A 21,074-nucleotide genomic window follows, 5' to 3' on the forward strand; every position below is an offset into this window, starting at 1 on the left:
TGTTGAAAAAAAGAAGGTTTTTACAAGAAGTGTGTAAAAATATCTGCAGATTTCTTTGAAAAACTGAAAGCAAGTCACCTAAAAAGAATGGAAGCATACATAAAGGCAAAGGGGGAACACACTAAACACTGAAAATTTTAGTATTGTGTTTAGTTGTTAAGACATCTGTGCAATTTTCTGTTAATTAAATGTTTTCTGGCTTTTTCCTGAAACTGCAATACGAGTAACTTAATGACTTAATGGCCGTTTTTGACTGGAAATAAAATACATGGAGGATGGTTTCTGACTTTTGCACAGTGCTGTATCTGTTTGTCTATTGTTAAAATGAACCTGAAACAAAGACTTGGTTGTTTGGGGAAGAGAAGAATGAGAGTGTAACTAAAAACCTGTGCCACAGAGTGTAATGGCTGAAATGCTTTTCAGAATCAGTGCAATCTATAGGATACATTCTGCTTAAAGTTGGCAATTATGGATAAAAGCAACGCTGCTCTCCACCTTCCTTCACAGAGCTCAAGCATTATTAAAACTGAGTAAAACTCCAGTACCCAATGGCTTTCACTCTCCTCTTCTCACTTACTGGCCAAAATGAAACCGGCTCTTTAGAGACTATGTACAGATAAAGCGGGTCTTAGTAAATGTTTTGAGTGGTAGACCGACTGCAGCAGGATTAGGAGCTCAGATTAACACCATGTTTCTAGAGAGGATTTTCTCTATCTTCAAAAATGCCCCAGGAGAAGGACAGTGATCTTTTGATTCTGCTGACTTGCGACTTTGTTCATGAAAAGGCCTACGAGGTGCAAGTGTATCTAAAGCACTGCCGAACACATCAGTGGGACCGTGTATGTCCGCTGGAGGACACTCATTGCCCTGCAGCAGAATTGAACACCCAGCTGACTCAACCACAGAACCTCAGGCTCAAAGACACCTATATGAACATTTAGTCATTCAAAAGCTAGGTCAGTCATACTGATCCATATACCCTCTCTGAGGAAAGCGCAAGGTGAAGCTGCCTGGACTCTAAGTCAACTTAATTAAACATAATATTCTGCAGAAAAGTGCTTCTATGAGGTTTAACTGTATTGTACTGCTTATGATAAGACCTCCATGGAGTACTGCTTCTGTTTAGTTACAGATACAGACAAGCTTGACAGTACACACTGATTAATCTGAGAAAACTGGCATAGATCATAGTTACTAATTTTGCCTTAACCACAGACTCAAAGAAAGTACAAATACTTCAGATGTGAAAAATAACCTTGTTGACTTCGCTGCTTAAAAAGAAATCTGGATTTAAGTTTGAAAGAAACATGAAAGGGAGAATTACTGTTAAATACTCTTAGAGATGGAATAAACTGTTTTGCAAACATCAGTCCAAACAAAAATTCTGACTGATATGAGGAATAAGAGTTTAGGTGCAAATCGAACTCATTCTGCTTGCATTCTGAACGACACTGGTGATCGAGCCTAAATGCAGAATTTACGGGCTGTGTGCATGAAAAAATGCCAAATGCGCTTCTCTTCCTCATGCATATTGAGGGAGGATTGTGCAAAACGTGGGAGGATTGCACAAAAAAAGGTGGTGATATTACACGTGCAGCTGATTACATATTCCGATCGATTCATTAAAGTTTGAGCAACTCACAGCAGCTGGTTTTGCATTGATTTTCCTCAGATTTTAAAACCAGGGGGGTATTTCATACAGTCATTTCTCAGTTAGCCAGATAACTTAAGACCAAAGTTCAGGATTGTACAATAGGAATGTGCCTCAGTTCTTCTATTGGAGAGTCTTGACTTTGGGCTTAAGTTATCTGGCCAAGAAATCTTGCTTTGTGAAATACTGGTCAGGTGCAAATCTATGTTAGGATCTCAAAAGTGCATTGTTAAAAGACTTTCTTTAACAATGGCAGCAGACAAAGTGGTTGGATGGAGGCATGGGTGCCAAATGCACCAAAAGTAAGTTTAGAATCAGAATAAGACTGTTTAAACTCTTGGGATCAGGTGTACATGTGTGAGAAGACATGGCCTCAATACGTGAACGCAGCCGTGTTCTTATTTCCCAATTTTTCTTTCTTTTTTTTTTTCTTTTCAGCAGGAGTAAAAGAACATCTCTGTAGAATGTTTTAGGAAAGAACTTCATTTATTAACATCTCTTCATCACTGAACTTTAAGTATCTGTTTAGTCTCAAGCTTGCTGACGAGCTTTAAAATCTTGTGCCTCACAAGTGAGCAGTTAACGGGTGGGGTTATACCCAGTTTGCTTTGATAAGCAGTCTTATGCTTCACATTTGCATCTGTTTGAAAAAAAAAGTTGTTCCGCACTTCATGGTTGTATAAGACTGACGGTGGCAAGAAGCCACTTAACTTAGCGTTACTGGCTGTGCCTGTGCTAGTACGTTCATCTGGCCCAGAGAGATAAATAAATAAATATCTTTTAAAAAGAAATTTGATAAACTATTTACATTAACCTCTTTCTAGTATTCTACCCCTCATTTCCATCCTTTCCTATTTCTCTTTCTCTCTCTCTCTGTCTCTGGAATAGAAAAGAATGGCTGCAAAGGGCCAGAGACCTCTGTAACAAACATTATTTATTGGGTCTTTTTATCGTGGAAAAGCTGTGAGGAAGCGCAGGCTACAGTTGCTACTGGATTCCTCCTAAGCTTATTAAAGTTCCGTCTGCCTTCTGTCTGCCGGCCCAGGTCCCAACAGGGGGGCTAAAGGGGGTATTTCATAAAGAAAATTCCATCCATCATGCTCCCCGATGAAATTAATATATGTCACAGGCAGTTCTGACAATTTAATATCAAGCTGAGAGAGATGCTCCCCTCTACAGAGCTCTGGCAGCATGCCTGAAACTCACAGATATAGTGGAGACATACATAATCGCCTCAACTCTCAGTTTTTTCAACTGCTTGAGCATATAAAATAGGACCACATTCTGCTCTGCCTATACAAACTGCCTCATTCTGTGGTCTGGTCGCACAACGTGGCTTGCGTTTATGAAAATGCATCTTTGAAATATAACATCAGATTAATGAAACACATGCTGGATTTTGCATGCAAAAGAAAAAACACTTGATAATACATTATAATTACATTTCATTCATGATATAGACTTGCTTAATAAGTGTACATAAACACTGCACAATTACCATGCAAAGGCAGCAGAGTTTTAGCTCTGTGCATGAGTACTTCCAATGAAAGCGCGTTCTCTTTAAAGGCTCACTTGACCAGCACTCACAACAGATGAACAATGAAAACAGGCCACAGTGGACTGTCTTCATTACAGGGTCACGTAAGTATGGTTCTCACTACATGGTCAACTTATGTTTACTGAAATTTATAGATTTTATGTAAGAGAAATAATAAACAGTTGCCTCAGGGAGGTCTTTATTTCCTCCTGATGCTTTTTAGTACGAAATTCTGAAAGCATACAGATGAATGCTGCATGAAAAATGCCAAAGCTAGACAGAGCTGATCAGCACTGCATGACTGCACAGGCCCTGATATGACTTTGTCTTCACTATAATGATGGTACCGTCATGATAATGAAGGCAAAGCCAAATCAGGACTACACTGCATTATGATTAGGGAGACGCAAACAAACGAGATTTATATTCTGTAACATGATTACATGCCCCATGCAAAAAATTCTCACGCTACAGCTCAGGCTGGTTCTACCAGTGCATCATTTCTGAATTATTTGTGGGGGGTTTGGTCGAGATAAAAATCTATGTAAAATGTTGGCAACTACTAAGTAGTCAAAGGGAACCAACTAATTAAAACACATAATGAAGATATGCATACAGCAAGTGGAATGCAGATTCTCTAGCATATGGAGAGAGATTCAGATGAGCCTTTGGGGTCAGTTTAGCTTCTGGTTATTCTGTATCATCTCTCTCTGTCTTTCTCTGTATCAACAGTATTCAGGTAGTATTAATGCTAATGCTATAATAGATTAAAGAAACCAACTACCTTGCCAAATACTGATTTTTTTTGTGCACACATACTGCTGAAGGCAAATGTTGATAATTTCATACTGGCCATCATTTCCTTTTCACAGCTAAAGGCCAAGAAGCAAGGTTGGAATATGCAGCCTCACAGTCATAAAGAATGTAAGATCTATGTGTATGAGGCCAGCAGAATGTAATTAAAAAAGGGCTTTATTTCTCATAAGTCTCAAATCACTCAACAGAATTAAGAGATGTTCTAAACTACAACTCCATTAATATCATGGTATCCTAATATCATATGTTTGCAACTGCACAGCCTATTGAACATTTTTAAAAATAACTGACTATCATTCTTTTGGCTAAATAGCTAGCCGTGTGCACACATGTCTGTGTGTGTGTGTGGCAGCAAATTCAGCGTATGAAGCAGAAGGACACAGGAAGCTCATTACTCAGAGCAGATGGGCAGAAGAAGAGATGGCTGAATCCACAGCTTTCCCTTTCCCTTTTGAGTATGTGAGTGTAGGAGATGAAAGGGCATGAGGGGCAAGCAGACATGCACATACACACATGCAAGCAAATACTGCACACACGCAGGCACTCAAACACATACACAAACCGCAGAGTGCAGGGCTCACAGAAACAATAAAATGGTGATGGTTACATGATTTAAATCGTTATCTGTTACCTATCTTTCTAAATGCACTCACTACGTGATTAATCCTTTAACCTTTTTGTTTGGCTAGACGTTAGTAATTTGACAACAATTTACAGGCACTGTGCATGCATATTTTTTCTCCTTCTGCCTCTCTTATAGTAGGAAACAGAGCCTGATTGACACTTAAATTAAATGCATTTATCCCCACAGTCTTTTTATTTGCACCGACCAGCCACTTCATGTGTATCTCCTTGTTTCTAAACTCATCATCCATTTTATCAGCTCTGCTTACTATATAGCTGCACTTTGTAATTCTACACTTACAGACTGTAGACCTGTTTCTCTGCATACTCTGTTAGCCTCCTAACAGATTGTAACCACAGATTACATTTGTGATTTCTGTTTCTTACTATAAATAACTGTTAATCTTAAATGTTTGAACTGAAGACATTTCTTTAATAAAAAAAGAAATAACAAAAATTGTGAACATACGGGAGTCAGATTCTGCAGGGGAGTTCTAAAGTATCAAAAGTGGCTGCCAGCAGATTTCAGCCTCCATGAAGTTTTGTTCATTTTTATAGCTAACAGCATGTCATACTGTGAACCACACTTAACAGTTGGTGTGACCTTGATTAAGACCTGTATGCAGTATGAGTGAGTTCAGAGAAGTTCTGGGCACCTATTTACAGAAAAGATGTGGCAGACTACTGGCATCTAGCATTTGTTAGCAACTTTAGCCTCATAGCTGCAGTGATAAACTATCACAGCAAAACGTGTTTTAGCTGATGGGCTACATCTAGCAGAAGTTGCAATTTTTTCACCAAATCATTCCATCTCTAGTTTAAATGAGTACATGGGTAAATTCCAAATACACTGAACTAATTTTATACCAAAACGACCATTTACAGCAGTTCAGAATTTGAGAACAAACGAACAATTGAATTCCACAATAATAATATGAGATTAACACATCACAGTGATCACAGTACACAATAACCTTTCACTAGCTGACTTTACCCTGTGTATAGAGATCATGAGAAGAATTTGTTTAGTCAAAGGGGAATATTCAACACAGGACACAGGTAGTGACTACAAAAATAAGGGTAAACGAATTCTTGAGTGGTATTTAATTGGCTAAGACGGTTGCATTCTATCACTAGGACACAAGTTCGATTCCCATCGATGCAGCACTAGTGCACTACTGGCCTCTGTGTTGTCATTGGGCTGAAAGGATGGCTTAGCTCCTCTGTCCCTGTCGATACAGGGTGACCCAACTGTAGGTATTTGTTAGGTCATGTATACAGAATTGGGAGGTTAGTGCACCTATAATGTTTCATGAGTGGCACCTTGGAAAAATGCAGCGTCTGGCTACATGTGGCGCAGAGGCAGCATGTGTTAGCCCTTATCCTCCAGACTAGTAGCTACTGTGAGATAGGGGAGATACAGATAGCAGGAATTGGCAAAGACTAACCCAGGACATTGTGCAGAAAATTGGGTAAAAATTAAAGTGTAACACAAATCCTCGATTAAATCAACTGGGAGGAAAAGTGAGGCAAGCAAGCAACAGAGATAGTTCTGTCAGCACGGATGTGGTGGGTAAGCGTCTTCTTGTTTAGTGATTTGTGCGATTCTGAAATTGAGTTCAGCAAGAGGCGCAGGGCACAAATTGCCCCAGCACAGAGAGGTCGCAGTGCTGCTACACAGTTTCAGTGGCAGAATTCCAGGGCTGAGAACAGACTGAGCCACTCTAGTCTGATTAATAAGCCATTAGCAGCCTCTGGACCCTTACTATGGACATATCCAGACTCAGAACCTATCATACTTTTCAATAAAAAAAAGAAAAAAGACACACACAAAGCTGCCAAGAGTCACTATTTCTTTCAGTCTCTCATTTTTATTTTCTTCAGCGCAAAATCTAAAGGTAAATAGTCCTTAGGACACAAGACTTTCAGGTCTTTGGTCAGTGATGAAAGTCTGGGCAAAATCAAGACATTTTTCATATCATACACAACAGTTTGTGTACAACATTGGATGAGAGCTAATATAAAATAATTGCTAACCACCAGAGAGAAGTTTGGGAGTTTTGCTTCTCTTAGATCCCACTGTCTAGTTTAGATAAATGTCTACAGAATTATAGTCAGCAAATTGTGAAGTATAAAAAATCAGAGTATTGCTGATTTTAAGGAGCTAAAAATTCCAATAACTGAGGCAACATAATACATATTACATAACATTATTTGAATCTGTGAGAAATAACTGTCAGTTAATAACTGTTATATTTCTTAAACGTAACCCCTTACCAAGCCAATGATTTATTACACACTTCTATAACCTAAGAAAAGCTACATTATTTTGCATTGAAGTCGCTGTAGTTAATGAATATTAGTATGTAATAAGCCTGGAATGTTAAGGGGTTAAATAAACAAAAAAACATGTGAAGCTTCCTAGAATTCTTAACGGTTTTGATAGTTTCTGATAACTGGTTGTTATTTTTGCATTTTTTGTTCTCTTTATCTTTATTTTTTTTTTTTATTATAAAATGTTTTCTTCATGGGAAATGTTATCTGCTCAATATTGACTGACCAATAATAGGTATAGATTATCAATAATGGATTATCATTACTTTAGGAATGCTACAAGAGAAATTAAGCAAGGCAGATCTTTACTGTATGGCTTTAGCTTCTAAACAAAGCACCTGAGCATTTTTATACAACGCATAGTTTTTCATTTCAAGAACTATGAAAAAAATTCTCCAATGAGTTTCTTACTCACAGCATGCACACGCACACACACACACACACACACACACACATATTACCTGATGTCCAGCTTTAATCTGCTCCAGGACCTTGTCATAGCAAACCTCTTCCATGTCATGAAGCTGCTGAATCTGAACACACATTTTAGCGATCAGTGAAATCTTTCGTTGAACCTTCTTTATTTAGGATAGTGTGCAATGTATGGTATCTACATTTTACCTTATTTGTGGTCTTAATGCCCACAAAGGTTTGACCAAGAGGAACAGGGCGGAAGCGGCTGTCGAAGAAGAAGAGGCCAATGTATGGGTTCACATGCAGGAAGGATGCCACATCCAGGTAATTGGGCAGAGTGGCAGACAGTCCCAGTATACGGATCATACTCTGAGTTGACTCCACCTGCAGAAACACACAACATAACATTAAACTCTCTGCCAAAGGCAGTTTTTACAACATTATTTGGGATTTATAATGCATTACTAGAGCAGTGAGGAAGACAGAGCAGCTAAGAGAAAAGGAGAGTAAAAAGAGAGAGAGAGGAGAGGAGCAGGGGACAGTTAAGAGAAACAGGGAGTGGGACATAGAGAGGGGACAAGGGAACGAAGAAAGAAGATGAGAGGGAGAGGGAGGGAGAGGGAGAGAGAGGGAGAGAGAGAGCGCTCTATCTCTGTTTCTCCTGTGGTGTGGTTGACAGAGGAGATTGGTAAGGTCTTTAATATGATGCAGTAGCTGTCTGAGCAATCTAGATATCACACAGCCAGTCCTTGCCCATAAGTGTGAAGCAAAGCTAAAATACTCTCACAAGTGCGGTCTTTCTAGCAGTAAGAGTAGAAGATTGCCACAATAACAGAGACCATGGTAACAATAAAGCACAGGCCACCTCAGTAAGTAGCGATACTGCCCCCATGAAAGTTCAGTACCTTTTTTCCTGAGAGTGCACATTCTATAGTGATTTCACCATTCAAAACATTAAATGTGGCTTGAAGCCTTGATTTAAGGGTAACACTGGTTTCAGGTCAATGTCCTACTATAACAACTCAGCCAAGTCAAAGAATTTCTATTATGGCAGTGTATAAGTGCAGATAATAGACTGAGCTAGGTACTTTGTTTATTAGGGTATTTTTTATTTTGATGTGTACCTTCAGTCTGATGCACAGCAACAGTCAAATTTGCTATTTGCAAATTCTCAAATGCGAACTTCATAAAACTTCTCTCCCTTAGATCATCTTCGCCTACTTAAAGGAATAACAGGCAATGAAAGCATTTCAACCACAACCATCACTTCAAATCCATTTGATGTGTTTCACCTCGGAATGAAACGTATGACACTTTTACAGTGTCTCCTCTCTAAAAGCTGCACAGCTTATCTTCATAAACAACCCTGCTGAGTGCACTTTTATGTCTGAAAAGTAGCAATAATGATCCTCAGAGGAAATTTGTGACTTCGTCCAAACTAAGAAGGATCTGAAAAGGGCAGGACGTATAATAAAACACGCTTACTGCCTGACATACACTGTGCCAGACTTCCATTTCAACTGCATCCTGCCATTATCGATTTTGACCTAACCGTGGGCATTTTGATAACATGAAACATAAAGGCCTCACAATATTTTCAGTGAAACAAAGCGTGTGAGGATTATGTGAACTTGAAACTGCCTTTACAAATACATAAGCTCACATGCTTTCTCCAGTTTTGTTTTGGCTGATCCATGAATGATTGAATGATGGCAGGTCTCTTGAAGCCACCCATCACAGGTACCGTCGTGTAGTGTATTTAACCATGGTGTTCGCCCAGCTATGTGTGCAATGTGTGCAACATCTGAGGTGAGGTTGTTTATTTTCTGCACAATTACTTTATATTGTTTGCTGAAGCCAGGAGAACATCGTCTTAACAGGAAGTATACAGAGGCCTTAATTTGCTTTAAGAGATTATGAGATTATGTTTATTGTTTTCAGCACTGAGGATGTCTCTATGCAAATGACATCTAAAACACTAAGCTCATCCTTACTATAATTTCTGAGGTTTAGGGATTCCCGAAGCTTTAACATATGGTATAGGACTGTCATGAAGCAGAGCAATTTTAGGGTCAAGTAATGTGTGACAACTGCATTGTATTGTAAAACTATTACACTCCATATATAAAAAAAAACATACAATGCCATGTATCCTCCCAACATTTTCAGCACTTTTGGAAAGAAAAATAACCCCATTATGGATCCACCACCATACTTCTTTGCTTCCTTGCTAGCATTCTTTTCTGCATGCTCTTCTCTCTTCTTACGCCACAACAACGTCTGGTTTTTGCTGCCAAGAAGCTCTATTTTTGTTTCATCTGACCACAAACTTGTTTGAATCACATTTGTATTGTTTAATTATAGCAGAGGCTTCTCACATAGGCATTCTAAATAAGTTGTTGACACTGAGGTGCCATCTAATAGGAGCTTTAAAGACTTGGTGACCCCATGACATGCCAAATTTTGCAACTGTGATCCCCTCACCGTCTATGGGGCAAAATACATTTGCGTCCTCAACCAGATAGTTTTATCACCGTTCTAGTTGTCTGAAATTTGTGTGAATGTTAGCCCTAACACTGGAGTACATTTTCATATATGTGTATTTTCAGGGTTTTTAGAATTCTTGAAGGCTCACGTAATACTACTTTACTTTTATATATTTATACTTTTGTCATACTTTCAGAGTAAGATCAAGTTGATAAACAACAAAGACAATGCTTTTAAATCCTTTTTCTTATCATTACCAAGAGCGACATTAAATAATAACACTACACTGTATTTTAAGATTTTTATTTACAATGCAAATACACAGTCAGTCACACTCACTACTATTGTCTCCAGTCAAGAGGAAATGTGAATGATAATAAATAAATAATAAAACAAATAATGCTACTAATTAAATTACCTTATGCTACCACATGTAGTAATCATACAGCACAGGAAGATGACATTTTAGAGTTGGAAGTCAGTTTGTAAATCAGCAATACATGTAGTTGTCTACGTGCTGCTGATGCTGAAATAATTAAGCCATCCAACATCCAATATAATGTTCATGGTCATAAAAACTTGAAATAGCCCATCTGAAAGTGACCAGACTGGATGAAAGTGAACTGTGAATGACCCTATCAGAGAGCTTCAGCTAGAACAGCCTAAATAAGTGTCATGCTTCGCTGACTCCAGATTGAACGGAGATATACCTTAAGACCGAGAAGCAGCACTGGTTGAAATGTATTCTAGGATGGATAATGGTCTAGGTGCTAAGAGATTCTACAATCATTGTACATCAGCCTTGTTTTTGTTTCTCTCCTTCGAAGTTAAGCATTGTCCTTCGGCTAACACAGCTTCCCCTCTCCTCTTCCATCTTTTATTGATGAGGCCACTCATTTTTCTACTTCTGCAGGCAACATTCTTGCTTACTATGCGTGATCTCAATAATTCAAAGTCCTTCCAAAAAATAAATAAATAATTGATAAAAATAATAAAAATAGTTGGCTTTTGAATGTGATTCTGTGCATACACACACCTTAATTAAGGTGGAGAACACAGGCAAGCTGATTTCTGCAATGTTGTTGGACTGTGAACCAGCTAATACCAAACATTGTAGTTTAGTATTCAGAAGCTTTGGCTGTTTTTTATTTTTTTCCTCAAGCCACAGAAACTGTAACCTAAACTACAATGTTTCATCAGCAAACACCTTTAAAAAAAGACCAGTTATTGTTAAAATATGAAGAATGTTTAGTTGAGTTTAGTTGAGTTTAGTTGAATCCATGAAAAATTCATGCTAGGAATCTATGCCACCTCGCCTCAGAGCGCAACTAACTGTACTTTGCACATGGCCAAAGAACAAAGATACCTGAGAAATAACACAAGGGAGTACTTCAAAGTATGTTAAGAAAAATGCTCACGATAACAGATTGGTATACCAGAGAGGCATGACAAGTGTGATGAATCATGGCAAACATATGTAAGTATAGCTCAGTCTTTCTCAGAGTACCACTAGTCTCTGATGAGGATGACAATAAAACCAGTGAGCGCAGAACCTCAAACCTGTTTGCGTTGGTGAACTGGTGGAGGAGGAACATTGGCCAACATTACTCTAGCCATCAACCCTTTAGGCCATGGACTGAGAGCCAAATTCAAAATTCAGCAGCTATTAATACATTGTTTCCACCTACAGGATATATACTAAACTGAAGTAACGAACATACTTAAAACTATGGTTAATTATGAAGCATAAATATTAAAATTGTTTATGGGTGATTCTGAGAATGAGTATTTGTGTATTCATTTAGAATTACCAATAAGTATTCGAAGCCTGTAAATTACTATTCAGAAAAGCCCTAATATGGAAATGTACACTTGTTGGGGTTTTTTTTTCCCTAAATTTGAGATGCAGTGGTTTTGGTTTGCACTACATATTCAAAGGCTAAATCTCACACTGCAAGAAGCACATGGCACTTATAGCAAGAACTCAATTGATACTGCAGCTCACCGTTAAACCTTCCGACCCTAGCCAGCTGTCGCTGTGGGTGGGTTTTATCAAGCTGCACATAAGTAGAAGGTGAACCACATAAACAATGGTCAAACACACAGACAGCTTTTCACTTATCAACCAGGCAGCCCTGCTGAGAAATCCCAACAGCTACAGAATAAGAATAAGAAAAGCTCTTTTTCTCTCATCCCTTCCATTCACACTGTCCCAACCTGCTTCTCGCTTCCCATCTCTCAAAAAAAACCAAAGAATTACAACATGTTATCACTCTCTACTTGGAACAGAGGAAGAGGGAGGAGGAGGAGAGGATCTGCTGAGAAGCTTTGTCGCCAAGGAGTGCTGACTCTTCCCACAATGCAGCACTTCAGCTCATTTATTAATTTCCTCCTTGAGATTGACACCTGACTGCGGCTCGGCGGAACGGAACACGGATATGGGACACTCCGGAACGTAGGCTTCCATCTCTCTGCCTGTCAGGATTTGCATAATCACACTAATATCCCAAACGGCCAAACTGATTCCTGTAAGGGGCCCTGCCAATCATCATCAGCATGGCTCTGTCACTCAGACAGCACACACGTGCAGGTGTGTGAGTGTGTGTCCACACTTTTATATGTACACACTTATGCATCCAAACAAAAAGAATACCAAATAAGTATAAAGAGAGCAAATAAATTATTACAAATACTATTACTCTTCCTATTAAGTGCACTCTATTATAGATTCTAAAGTTTTTGTTTACAGTACTGTGCAAAAGTCAGACACCACCTTTTAAGTACAAGTTCTTCATTTTCTAGGATATACTTCTGACTATATTAGATGTAAGATAATTAACTTGCATCAAACAAAAATAAATGAAAGAGTAGAAGTTTCAAAATAGGATTTCAAAAAATTACTAAAAGAAATAGAGAAAATGGGACTCCTAACAACTTTACAAGAACTCAAAGACCGCCAAAACTGATACCATCAGATATACAGCACTTAAAGCTTTCATCTTTAAGATGGAGGAGAAAATCAAGCTCCACTCTTACTTCAGATCTAAAAAAAATCCACAGGTGTTTTTGTCCATCCTTCCACTGTGAGAACACAACTCAACACTATGAGTCTGAAGCTGTCAAGAAGCTGTTACTGAGAAAAGGAAACAGAACATTTGCGAATCAACCAAAGAAGCTGCTGGAGTTCTCAGAACAACGGACGGAGCACTCCAGAGTCCAGACCTCAACATCACTGAATGTTTTTGGGATTAGCTTGGATCATCAGAAGCAGAAAACGCAAACGATTTCTAAGACTGAACTTTGGAGTTTTTGAAAATCCCCTGCAGACTTTTTTGAAAAACAAAGTCTCCTGAAAAGAATGGAAGAGAATGGCAAAGTGTGCACACTCTACATACTGAAAAAAAAAATGATTTCATACTTAGTTATTGAGGCTTCTGTGTAATTTTTCTGTTAAATCAATAACTTGTACTTCATGGCTTTTTTGACTTGAAATTAAATAAATTAATAGTGGTCTTTTTCTCTCTTTTGCACAGCATTATACTAAATTTCTTATGGCCTACAAATTACCATGAGTAAGTACTTTGACAAAGTTATTAATGAACATTAATGAAGCTATTCTATGACACACAGAACAAATGAAATAAGTAACCATAACTGTATCTCACTATAATTCAGAAATATACAGTCTAAAAATAGAAAATTAAGCTTTATAGAAAATAAAGCTTTTAGGCATCCATTCAGAGCTGTAGAGAACATGAGGGAGACTGACCTGACGCAGCGTCCTGGCTACCAGGCTTTCCAGGACCGGCCCTCTGTCCTCATGCAGCAGGTGCACCTCATCTAGGATGAGCAGCCGGACGATCTGGGACAGCCCCACATCACCTACACTCTTCCTTGTTACCACGTCCCACTTCTCAGGAGTGGTCACCAGCATCTGCAGGACACAGCAGGAAACAGACATCAATGTATCAAACATATCAGGAATTGAGTGGCCCATTTGAAGATTGTTTTAGAGCAGCGGTTCTCAACATGGAAGTTCAGTGGAGTCATGGGACAGTTAATGTTTTTGAGACTGAGAATGATGTTCCACTAAATCTCCCACATCAGTGACATTACATGGACATAATAAGCTAAAATAGAGCGTGGCAACCAGAAGCGCATACACTGAGCTGTAGTAAAAAATAATTGTCTCTAACTGGAATGGCAGTGCCTAACAGCACTTAGCCAGTAGTTAACATAGCAGCTAACTTCTCTACTTTTTACGCCTAACAACATTGTGAAAACTGCATTTTAGGGGGGCTCAGTATAAAAAAGGTTGAGAACCAGTGCTTTAGACAATGTATTAGGTATATAAAGCAGGTATGTAAGGGACATTCATACATACTACTTTTATCTCATTATTTAATACCCAGCTTCCAAAAACTTAACACTGCAATGATGGAGTTCAAAGGGAATTTTGTACAACAGTTTACTCTACATAAATAATCTCACAATGTTCTTTATGCAATAAATCGATTTGGCAAGTGGATCCAGAAACAGCTACACACAAACAACCCAACGTCAAGTGATGTGATTTGCCCAGAGCTGTTCTACAGTAAAGCAAGCAAAATTAAGCTTTATCACAACAGTTCAAATACCTTTGTGATGGTTTCATACAAATGACATGCATCTTAAGAAAGCAGATACATTTAAGACCCATCTAATACAGTTATTGCAATGCAATTAAACAACATTTTCGACAGAAATGTACAACAATGCATAATTAATAGCCCGAGAGCTGTTTGCCAACATGTCGGAGAGTGTGGAAATTCCTATTAAACACTTTCAGTAAAAGCAGTTCATTAAATCCTCTCTAGTTTGCATTTAAATCAATCTGCCTGGCCATTAGAGACTGGCGCCGGAACAGAAAGCGCGCCTCTGCTGTTAATTAGACTGCCGCTAATCTAAATGGAAGCCCTGGCAAACAGGTAGCAGGGCCAAAGTGCTCACTTTAATTACAGTACAAAGCCAAAGAAAAAAAAACGTATACGACTTCATAGAGGCTAACATTGTTTTTAAACCCACCCCCTCCCCAAATACTCCCTCGTGTGATAACAAAGCCACCCTTGCATGTCGGTATCACAGCGATTTGCCCAAACTTAGACTCTGTTTTCTCAGCACGGAGAGAAAAATGCACATGCAGCATCCATGAGGAAGCAGGCTTGTGAGACCGCATGCAATGTACAACAGTCTGATCATGTCCTGTTGCCATTAGTGATTGACAATTAGTGTACAGGGGTGGTGGATGGGGGGGAGGGGGGGCACAATTTCTGAAAACAGAGCCACAAATTCTGATTGCTGGCTGCTCCTTTTGGCAGCTTCTTCTCGAGTAACCTGTTTCAGCACAGCGAGTAACGTGGTAACACCACACAGAAGTCTGCTTATATCAGGGAAATTAAAAGCACTTGAGTTTCTGCTCATTAATGTGTAACCTCAGCTTGTTCTTGCCATAGTTTGGCAGTTCTTTGAATGGTTTGGTCATTCTTGATATAGTTTTAATAAATTGTGTGTTTACAGCCTAAAAAACACTTCTTAAAATAAAATGCCTAAAGCTTACCATCAGGTCAGCCTATAAGCTACTGTTATTGTAGCTTTTCTTTGCTATTATTGTAGTCCATTATTATTATTATTATTATTATTATTATTATTATTATTATTACCAGGCTTTTAATAATAATAATAATAATAATAATAATAATAATAATGATAGACTTTATCTTTCCTGTTTTTTTTTTTCCAGTTTGATGTAATGACAACTTCAATTGTTTAAACCCTTGTTCATGTTTCATGAGGAAAGGTGTTTGTGCACAGAAAATTTTGATACTACAGAAGTCATGCAAAATATTTAAACTGATATGGACATGGACTGCTCACTGAAAGAAAACATGCTAAAAAAACAAAGACAGCAAGAAAAACAGGCATCCTACTTGACTGGTAATTCACAATACTATGAGCCATGGTGAAGCGAGCGCTGTTTGGATCAAAAGCCATCATAGATCGTGATGGCAAAGAAAGAGGGCTGCCACAGGATCTCAGACATTCAGAGATTGTGTTGTGGAGCGGGTCTGGCGCAGAGCGAGGGGTTGTCTTGGACTGCTGAATGAAGTGCAAGAGAGTACAGTGGAGGAAGTGATGTGTGCAGGCATGTGGAAAGCTCCTAGTGGCCAGGTCTGCTCTCCAAACACCAGGACTTATCTCTTAATTAAGCCTGTGTGTCTGTGAAGCTGCCTCCACACCAAGAAGCCTGCCACTCTGTTATTACGCAAAGCAGCAAATATTTACCCACTTCCCCAGGGCCAGGGAAAGACATGTGCACGTGCATACACACAAACGCGCACGCACGCACACACACACACACACACACACACACACACACACACACACACACACACACACAGCCGTCACTGCTGCCAAATGCTTGCCCACCCTGCCCACTGTTTCCATGGTAACTATAATCAGTCTTTAGAGTGGGCAGTGAGGGAAAGCTAGTAGTTCTTTTTTTTCCTCTTTTTCTAGTACTGATGCACTGATGGTTTGTAAAGACAATGTATGAGCAAGAAAAAATCCATTCAAACTATGGATTAACTGTCCTCACAATAAAGAAGACTCCAACATTAAAGAGGCAGAAAGGAAGGCAGAGGAAAAGAGAGAAGACAAGAAGAAGAGCAGTGGAGACGGAAGCCAAAAACTTGATTCCAATTCTGAATTACATGTTGTTGGTATCTCGTTATCTTGCAGTTATTCTTGAGCATCAATCGCAATTCCATGGCAGAAGTGCTACATGGTAATTCTTATTCCTTGTGTGCTGGTTAAAGTGTGCCAGGCTCCAGCCCATCCACTCCATTCTGGGCTCATGGAACTCTCACTTATCAAGCTCTCAGATATAAAATGAACGTACAGCACCACAAAAGCATTTAGTGGTTTACTACCATACTATATCTCCTCCATAGCTCTATTTCATTTTACATTTACATTTACATCATTTAGCAGACGCTCTTATCCAGAGCGACTTACAAAAAGTGCTTTGTCTATCCAGAGAAAGAATCTTCGCTAGCTACCAATAGGTTAGAGAGAAAGCCAGTCCTAAGCTCAGATACTGCTAGAATCAGAAGGTCATTGACACCTAGTGAAAAAGGGACAGAGTTAAACACAGAACAGTGCAATAAAATACATAAGCGCTGTACAATACATTACAATCGATACTTAATTCAGTGCTCATTTAAGTGCTGAATAAACAGGTGTGTCTTCAGTCTGCGTTTGAAGATAGCGAGAGACTCTGCTGTACATACAGCCAGTGGGAGTTTGTTCCACCACCTGGGTGACAGTACAGAGAACAGTCTAGATGCTTGCCTTCCACGCGCCTTGAAGGATGGCGGGTCAAGCCGAGCTGTACTCGAAGCTCGAAGGGCTCGTGGTACAGTTCGAGATTTGACCATTGCCATCAAGTAGGGAGGGGCTGGTCCATTTTTGGCTTTGTAGGCAAGCATAAGGGTTTTAAATCTGATGCGTGCAGCTACAGGAAGCCAAAGAAGGGAGCGGAGCAGTGGGGTGACGTGGCTGAACTTTGGGAGATTGAAGATGAGTCTTGCTGCTGCATTCTGGATGAGTTGCAGCCATTCTGAGCTCCCTGCCTTTCAAACTCTTGATCCTCACTTCATAATATCTGTTCCTATTTTGGTAGCCCTCCACAGAACCCTTTAAAAATGGGGGAAAACCTAACCGCTCTCAGACGGTCTCTTCTTTAATGAGAGTATGGTGAATTGAATTCCACTAGCATATAAAGCATATGCGTAAAACTGTACTATTTCCACAATTTCCAAATTACATCAACAACCAATGAGAGCAACACTGGCTGCATATTTCAAACAATGAGCGCATACATGCAGACAATACTTCCAACTCCTCCGTGACTGTAGCCCTCTCGCTCATACAGTTTGTGTGGTCTTGTAAAAATGGATTAGAGTCCAATTTAGGGTTAAAAAAAAAATTGGAAACCGCTGATGCACCCCTCAGACTCTTTCAAGGGTCTCTCATTTATTATGTTAGTGGAATCCATCTCTGTTTGCACATACAGAACTTTTAGCAGCATTTTTGATTGGTCAGCACAATTCAAACATTCAAATTAAAATTTAAAGCACATCTTTGTGCCAAAGTTTCAACACTTAGTGTAGCCTTTACCTCAATGACATAGCAAAAAAACAAGTTGCACTGTAGACGATAACTTACATAAGTATAACTTAACATAAAAATAATAGCACTTCCAGTATAAAATGTACAGTGAAACATAGTACGCTAGGCATTGTATCTTTACACACAACTAAAAATGTAGGCCAGAGGTGCACAGCTCCAGTTCTGGAGGGCCAGTATCCAGGACAGTTTGGTAATTTACCTGCTTAAACACACATTCAACTCACCTGTTAAGTGCAAGGTTTACTGGGTATGTTTGAGTAGGAGGACTACCTGTGCTGGATACCAGCCCTTCAGAGTTGTGCACCCCTGCTTTAGGCAGATATCATGTTAGCTGCATTACTAAGTCCACACAGCTGACATGATGCTGCTGACGGGTCTCACTTACATTCGAGCTACTGTTCACATGACAAGGGCTGTCAAAATTGGCCAAAAATTACAAACACAAAGGTTTGAATCACTCGAGTATCTATTTTTGTTATTATGACCATATGAGGGCAAACCAATACAACAAGAGTGTTACATCCAATTCAGTTGAGTTCAATCTCAAATTCACATTCCCCTTCACAAATCAAGCCCCTAGGAGCACGCATTCACTGAGCAGAAATCAGCACCAAACAACACTGCAACTACGGAAGTGAAAAAGGTGTAAATCTTCCCTTTACCACCAATTGGATTTTAAATTAAGGAATAAGACTTTCACTCATTTTGCTTTTCACTGTTTTAGCATGGGTGTCTGTGACCATGGGGGAACATTAATTTGAAGAGAAAGTGAATCGAATGCATTTGATTGCATATTTTCTAGATGTGCCCTCGATTGTTAATGCTGGAACGGCAGGCTAACTGTAGCTTACATAGCTTGCATATAACTTTATCTCGAGGTTCCACAATTTAGCTGTCTATTGACCTTTAAGTGCTCCTCCAAAGCATTTTCAAACTAGGCTTTTTAAATGGCTTTGAGTGCAAATCACTCTCTGCCGTTGGGTCGTGAACTCTGCCACCGTTACCACATGGTTGTTGTTGAATTATTTAAACTATTTGCTATTTGTTTCAGCTGGACCTACATTTCATTTTAAATCATGAAAGTGAAGTTGTGCGACTCCTGTCCGTAATGCAGTGCATCAGTGCAGTGGCCCAGGCCCATGCAAGAACTCGAGGCAGAGAGCTGCGGCAATGTTGCTTTTCACATTCAAATGTCTGTTTTTTTTTTTAAGCAATTCGATCATATTATCAAATTTAGTATAGTCATTGACAACCCCTATGAGACATCTCACTCAAGGTTAGGTTAAGCATTTAAGCATGATGAGTTTTGATGAATTGATCATATTGGATTCTTTTTTTGGTTCTAATATTTGATCCAGTGATTTTGGCCAGTATCGGACCGATACCAATACTGAATATCAGATCGGCACACCCCTATTGGAAACCACTGATATATACATAGGTACATAAATATATATATTTTCTCAGGTGTCTCAATATTTTTTTCTCAGAAAAGACTTATTTTAATACAATGAGTAGTGATTTTATGCCTCTCCTTGTAAAACACCTGTAGTATTTGTAGTTTTTATCTAATGTGGTTTTCAATTTGGCTATGCAATACTTCATTTTGATATATTAAGTGTGCTGCTGACGGAATTTAAAAATACTTGCGTTGGCGGGCGGGGTCAAGGAGAATTCTAGTGCCAAACTAGATCTTCAAACTAGCTCACAAGACACCAACTATTACTGTTACTCTATCGTTACCATAATTCTGTTTGTTAGTATTTATTCTAATAATACATAGTATAACCTTTCCGTCTTTTTTTCCTGAAAAATTCAGTAATCATGACGGTTTTAATTTTTTTTTTTTTTTACTGAGGAGTCAACTATAGCTCATCTCAAATGCAGAGACACCACAGTCCTGGAGAGAGCTGTTCTTTCAGAGTGTGTGTACGTGGAGCTGGACCTGCACGGCAACAAGCTGCCTCCTGAGCCCTGCAGGTTAAAGCAACAGCAGAGACATGAGCACACACACACGCTTGCATGTACACGTGAGCTGAGCTGTGCTGGTGGCAGGTGTGAGGCAGCATTCTTGCCACTGCTTTTCTGCCACATCAAATTTGACATGAAAACCATGTCCAATTTCCTCCATCCAAAAGGGTTGACGCAACCAGAGCAGCTCTGCATGCTGCATCTGTCCTCTTTAAAAACAGCGAGGCATTGTTTACTGGCTCCCCGGCACAGGTGGGGGAGGGAGCAGGGCTCAGGAGGAGAGCAGCGAGCAAAGGAGACAGAAGGTTAGTGTTCGTGCCCTCTCTCTGAGCCTCATTACAGAAGTAGTGTACGAACACTGGAAAAGAGCCTTGCTGGGCACAATCAGACTGCACTGTTTCACATCCCTGCTTTTTAGACACAAAGAAACAGAAAGCAAAAGAAATACGGTTAAGCATTTATCAGCATGTTGTTCATTTAGAGACTTCCCCCTCATACACAATAGGAGTCCTTCTAAATCAGTGTATCAGTACTGCTTTTGCATAATACTGATTTTTAGTTTTAGTGGCACTGAAAAACCAAAATGTGGCTAACAAAATACACAGAAAACTGCACTGTACATTATTTTTGAGCGCTGGTGTAATTTTAAGAGAACAGAACAAAAGACATTCTTTTAAAAACGAGTGCTCAGCATGAGTTCAACTTTATTAATGCAAACTTAATTACCATCAGATACTGTGATATATTCAGAAAATACCTTGATATTAAATTTTCTCAATTCCACCCAGTAATGTGCAAAAGTCACATGAAGTTAAACACCCCTCTGGAGATTAAAAGTGGGATCAGCCTTATTTCTGAGATCCATGTTGATGCTTAAAAGGGCTTTGGGATTATGATATATCCTCCCAAGTCTTAAATGCAGAACAGAGAGACAGTAGTTCAGTGGTCACCAATCTATTTCTGATTGAATCTCTAATCCCTAAGCCTGATTCAACTAATCAAACTCTTCAG

General features: G+C 39.2%; 1 protein-coding gene across 2 annotated transcripts in view; it reads right to left on the reverse strand.

The window, feature by feature from the left end:
* ascc3 (activating signal cointegrator 1 complex subunit 3) overlaps positions 1–21,074 on the reverse strand; it is a 134,228-nt gene that overhangs the window by 59,052 nt on the left and 54,102 nt on the right. For both annotated transcript variants that reach the window (XM_036586347.1, XM_036586338.1), the window contains 3 exons: positions 13,633–13,797; positions 7,584–7,760; positions 7,424–7,495 (listed from right to left, as the gene is read on the reverse strand). In XM_036586347.1, coding sequence (XP_036442240.1) covers positions 7,424–7,495; positions 7,584–7,760; positions 13,633–13,797 — 414 coding nt within the window. The remainder of the gene's footprint in view (positions 1–7,423; positions 7,496–7,583; positions 7,761–13,632; positions 13,798–21,074) is intronic.

Source organism: Colossoma macropomum, unplaced genomic scaffold, assembly GCF_904425465.1.
Source record: "Colossoma macropomum unplaced genomic scaffold, Colossoma_macropomum, whole genome shotgun sequence".
NCBI lineage: Eukaryota > Metazoa > Chordata > Actinopteri > Characiformes > Serrasalmidae > Colossoma > Colossoma macropomum.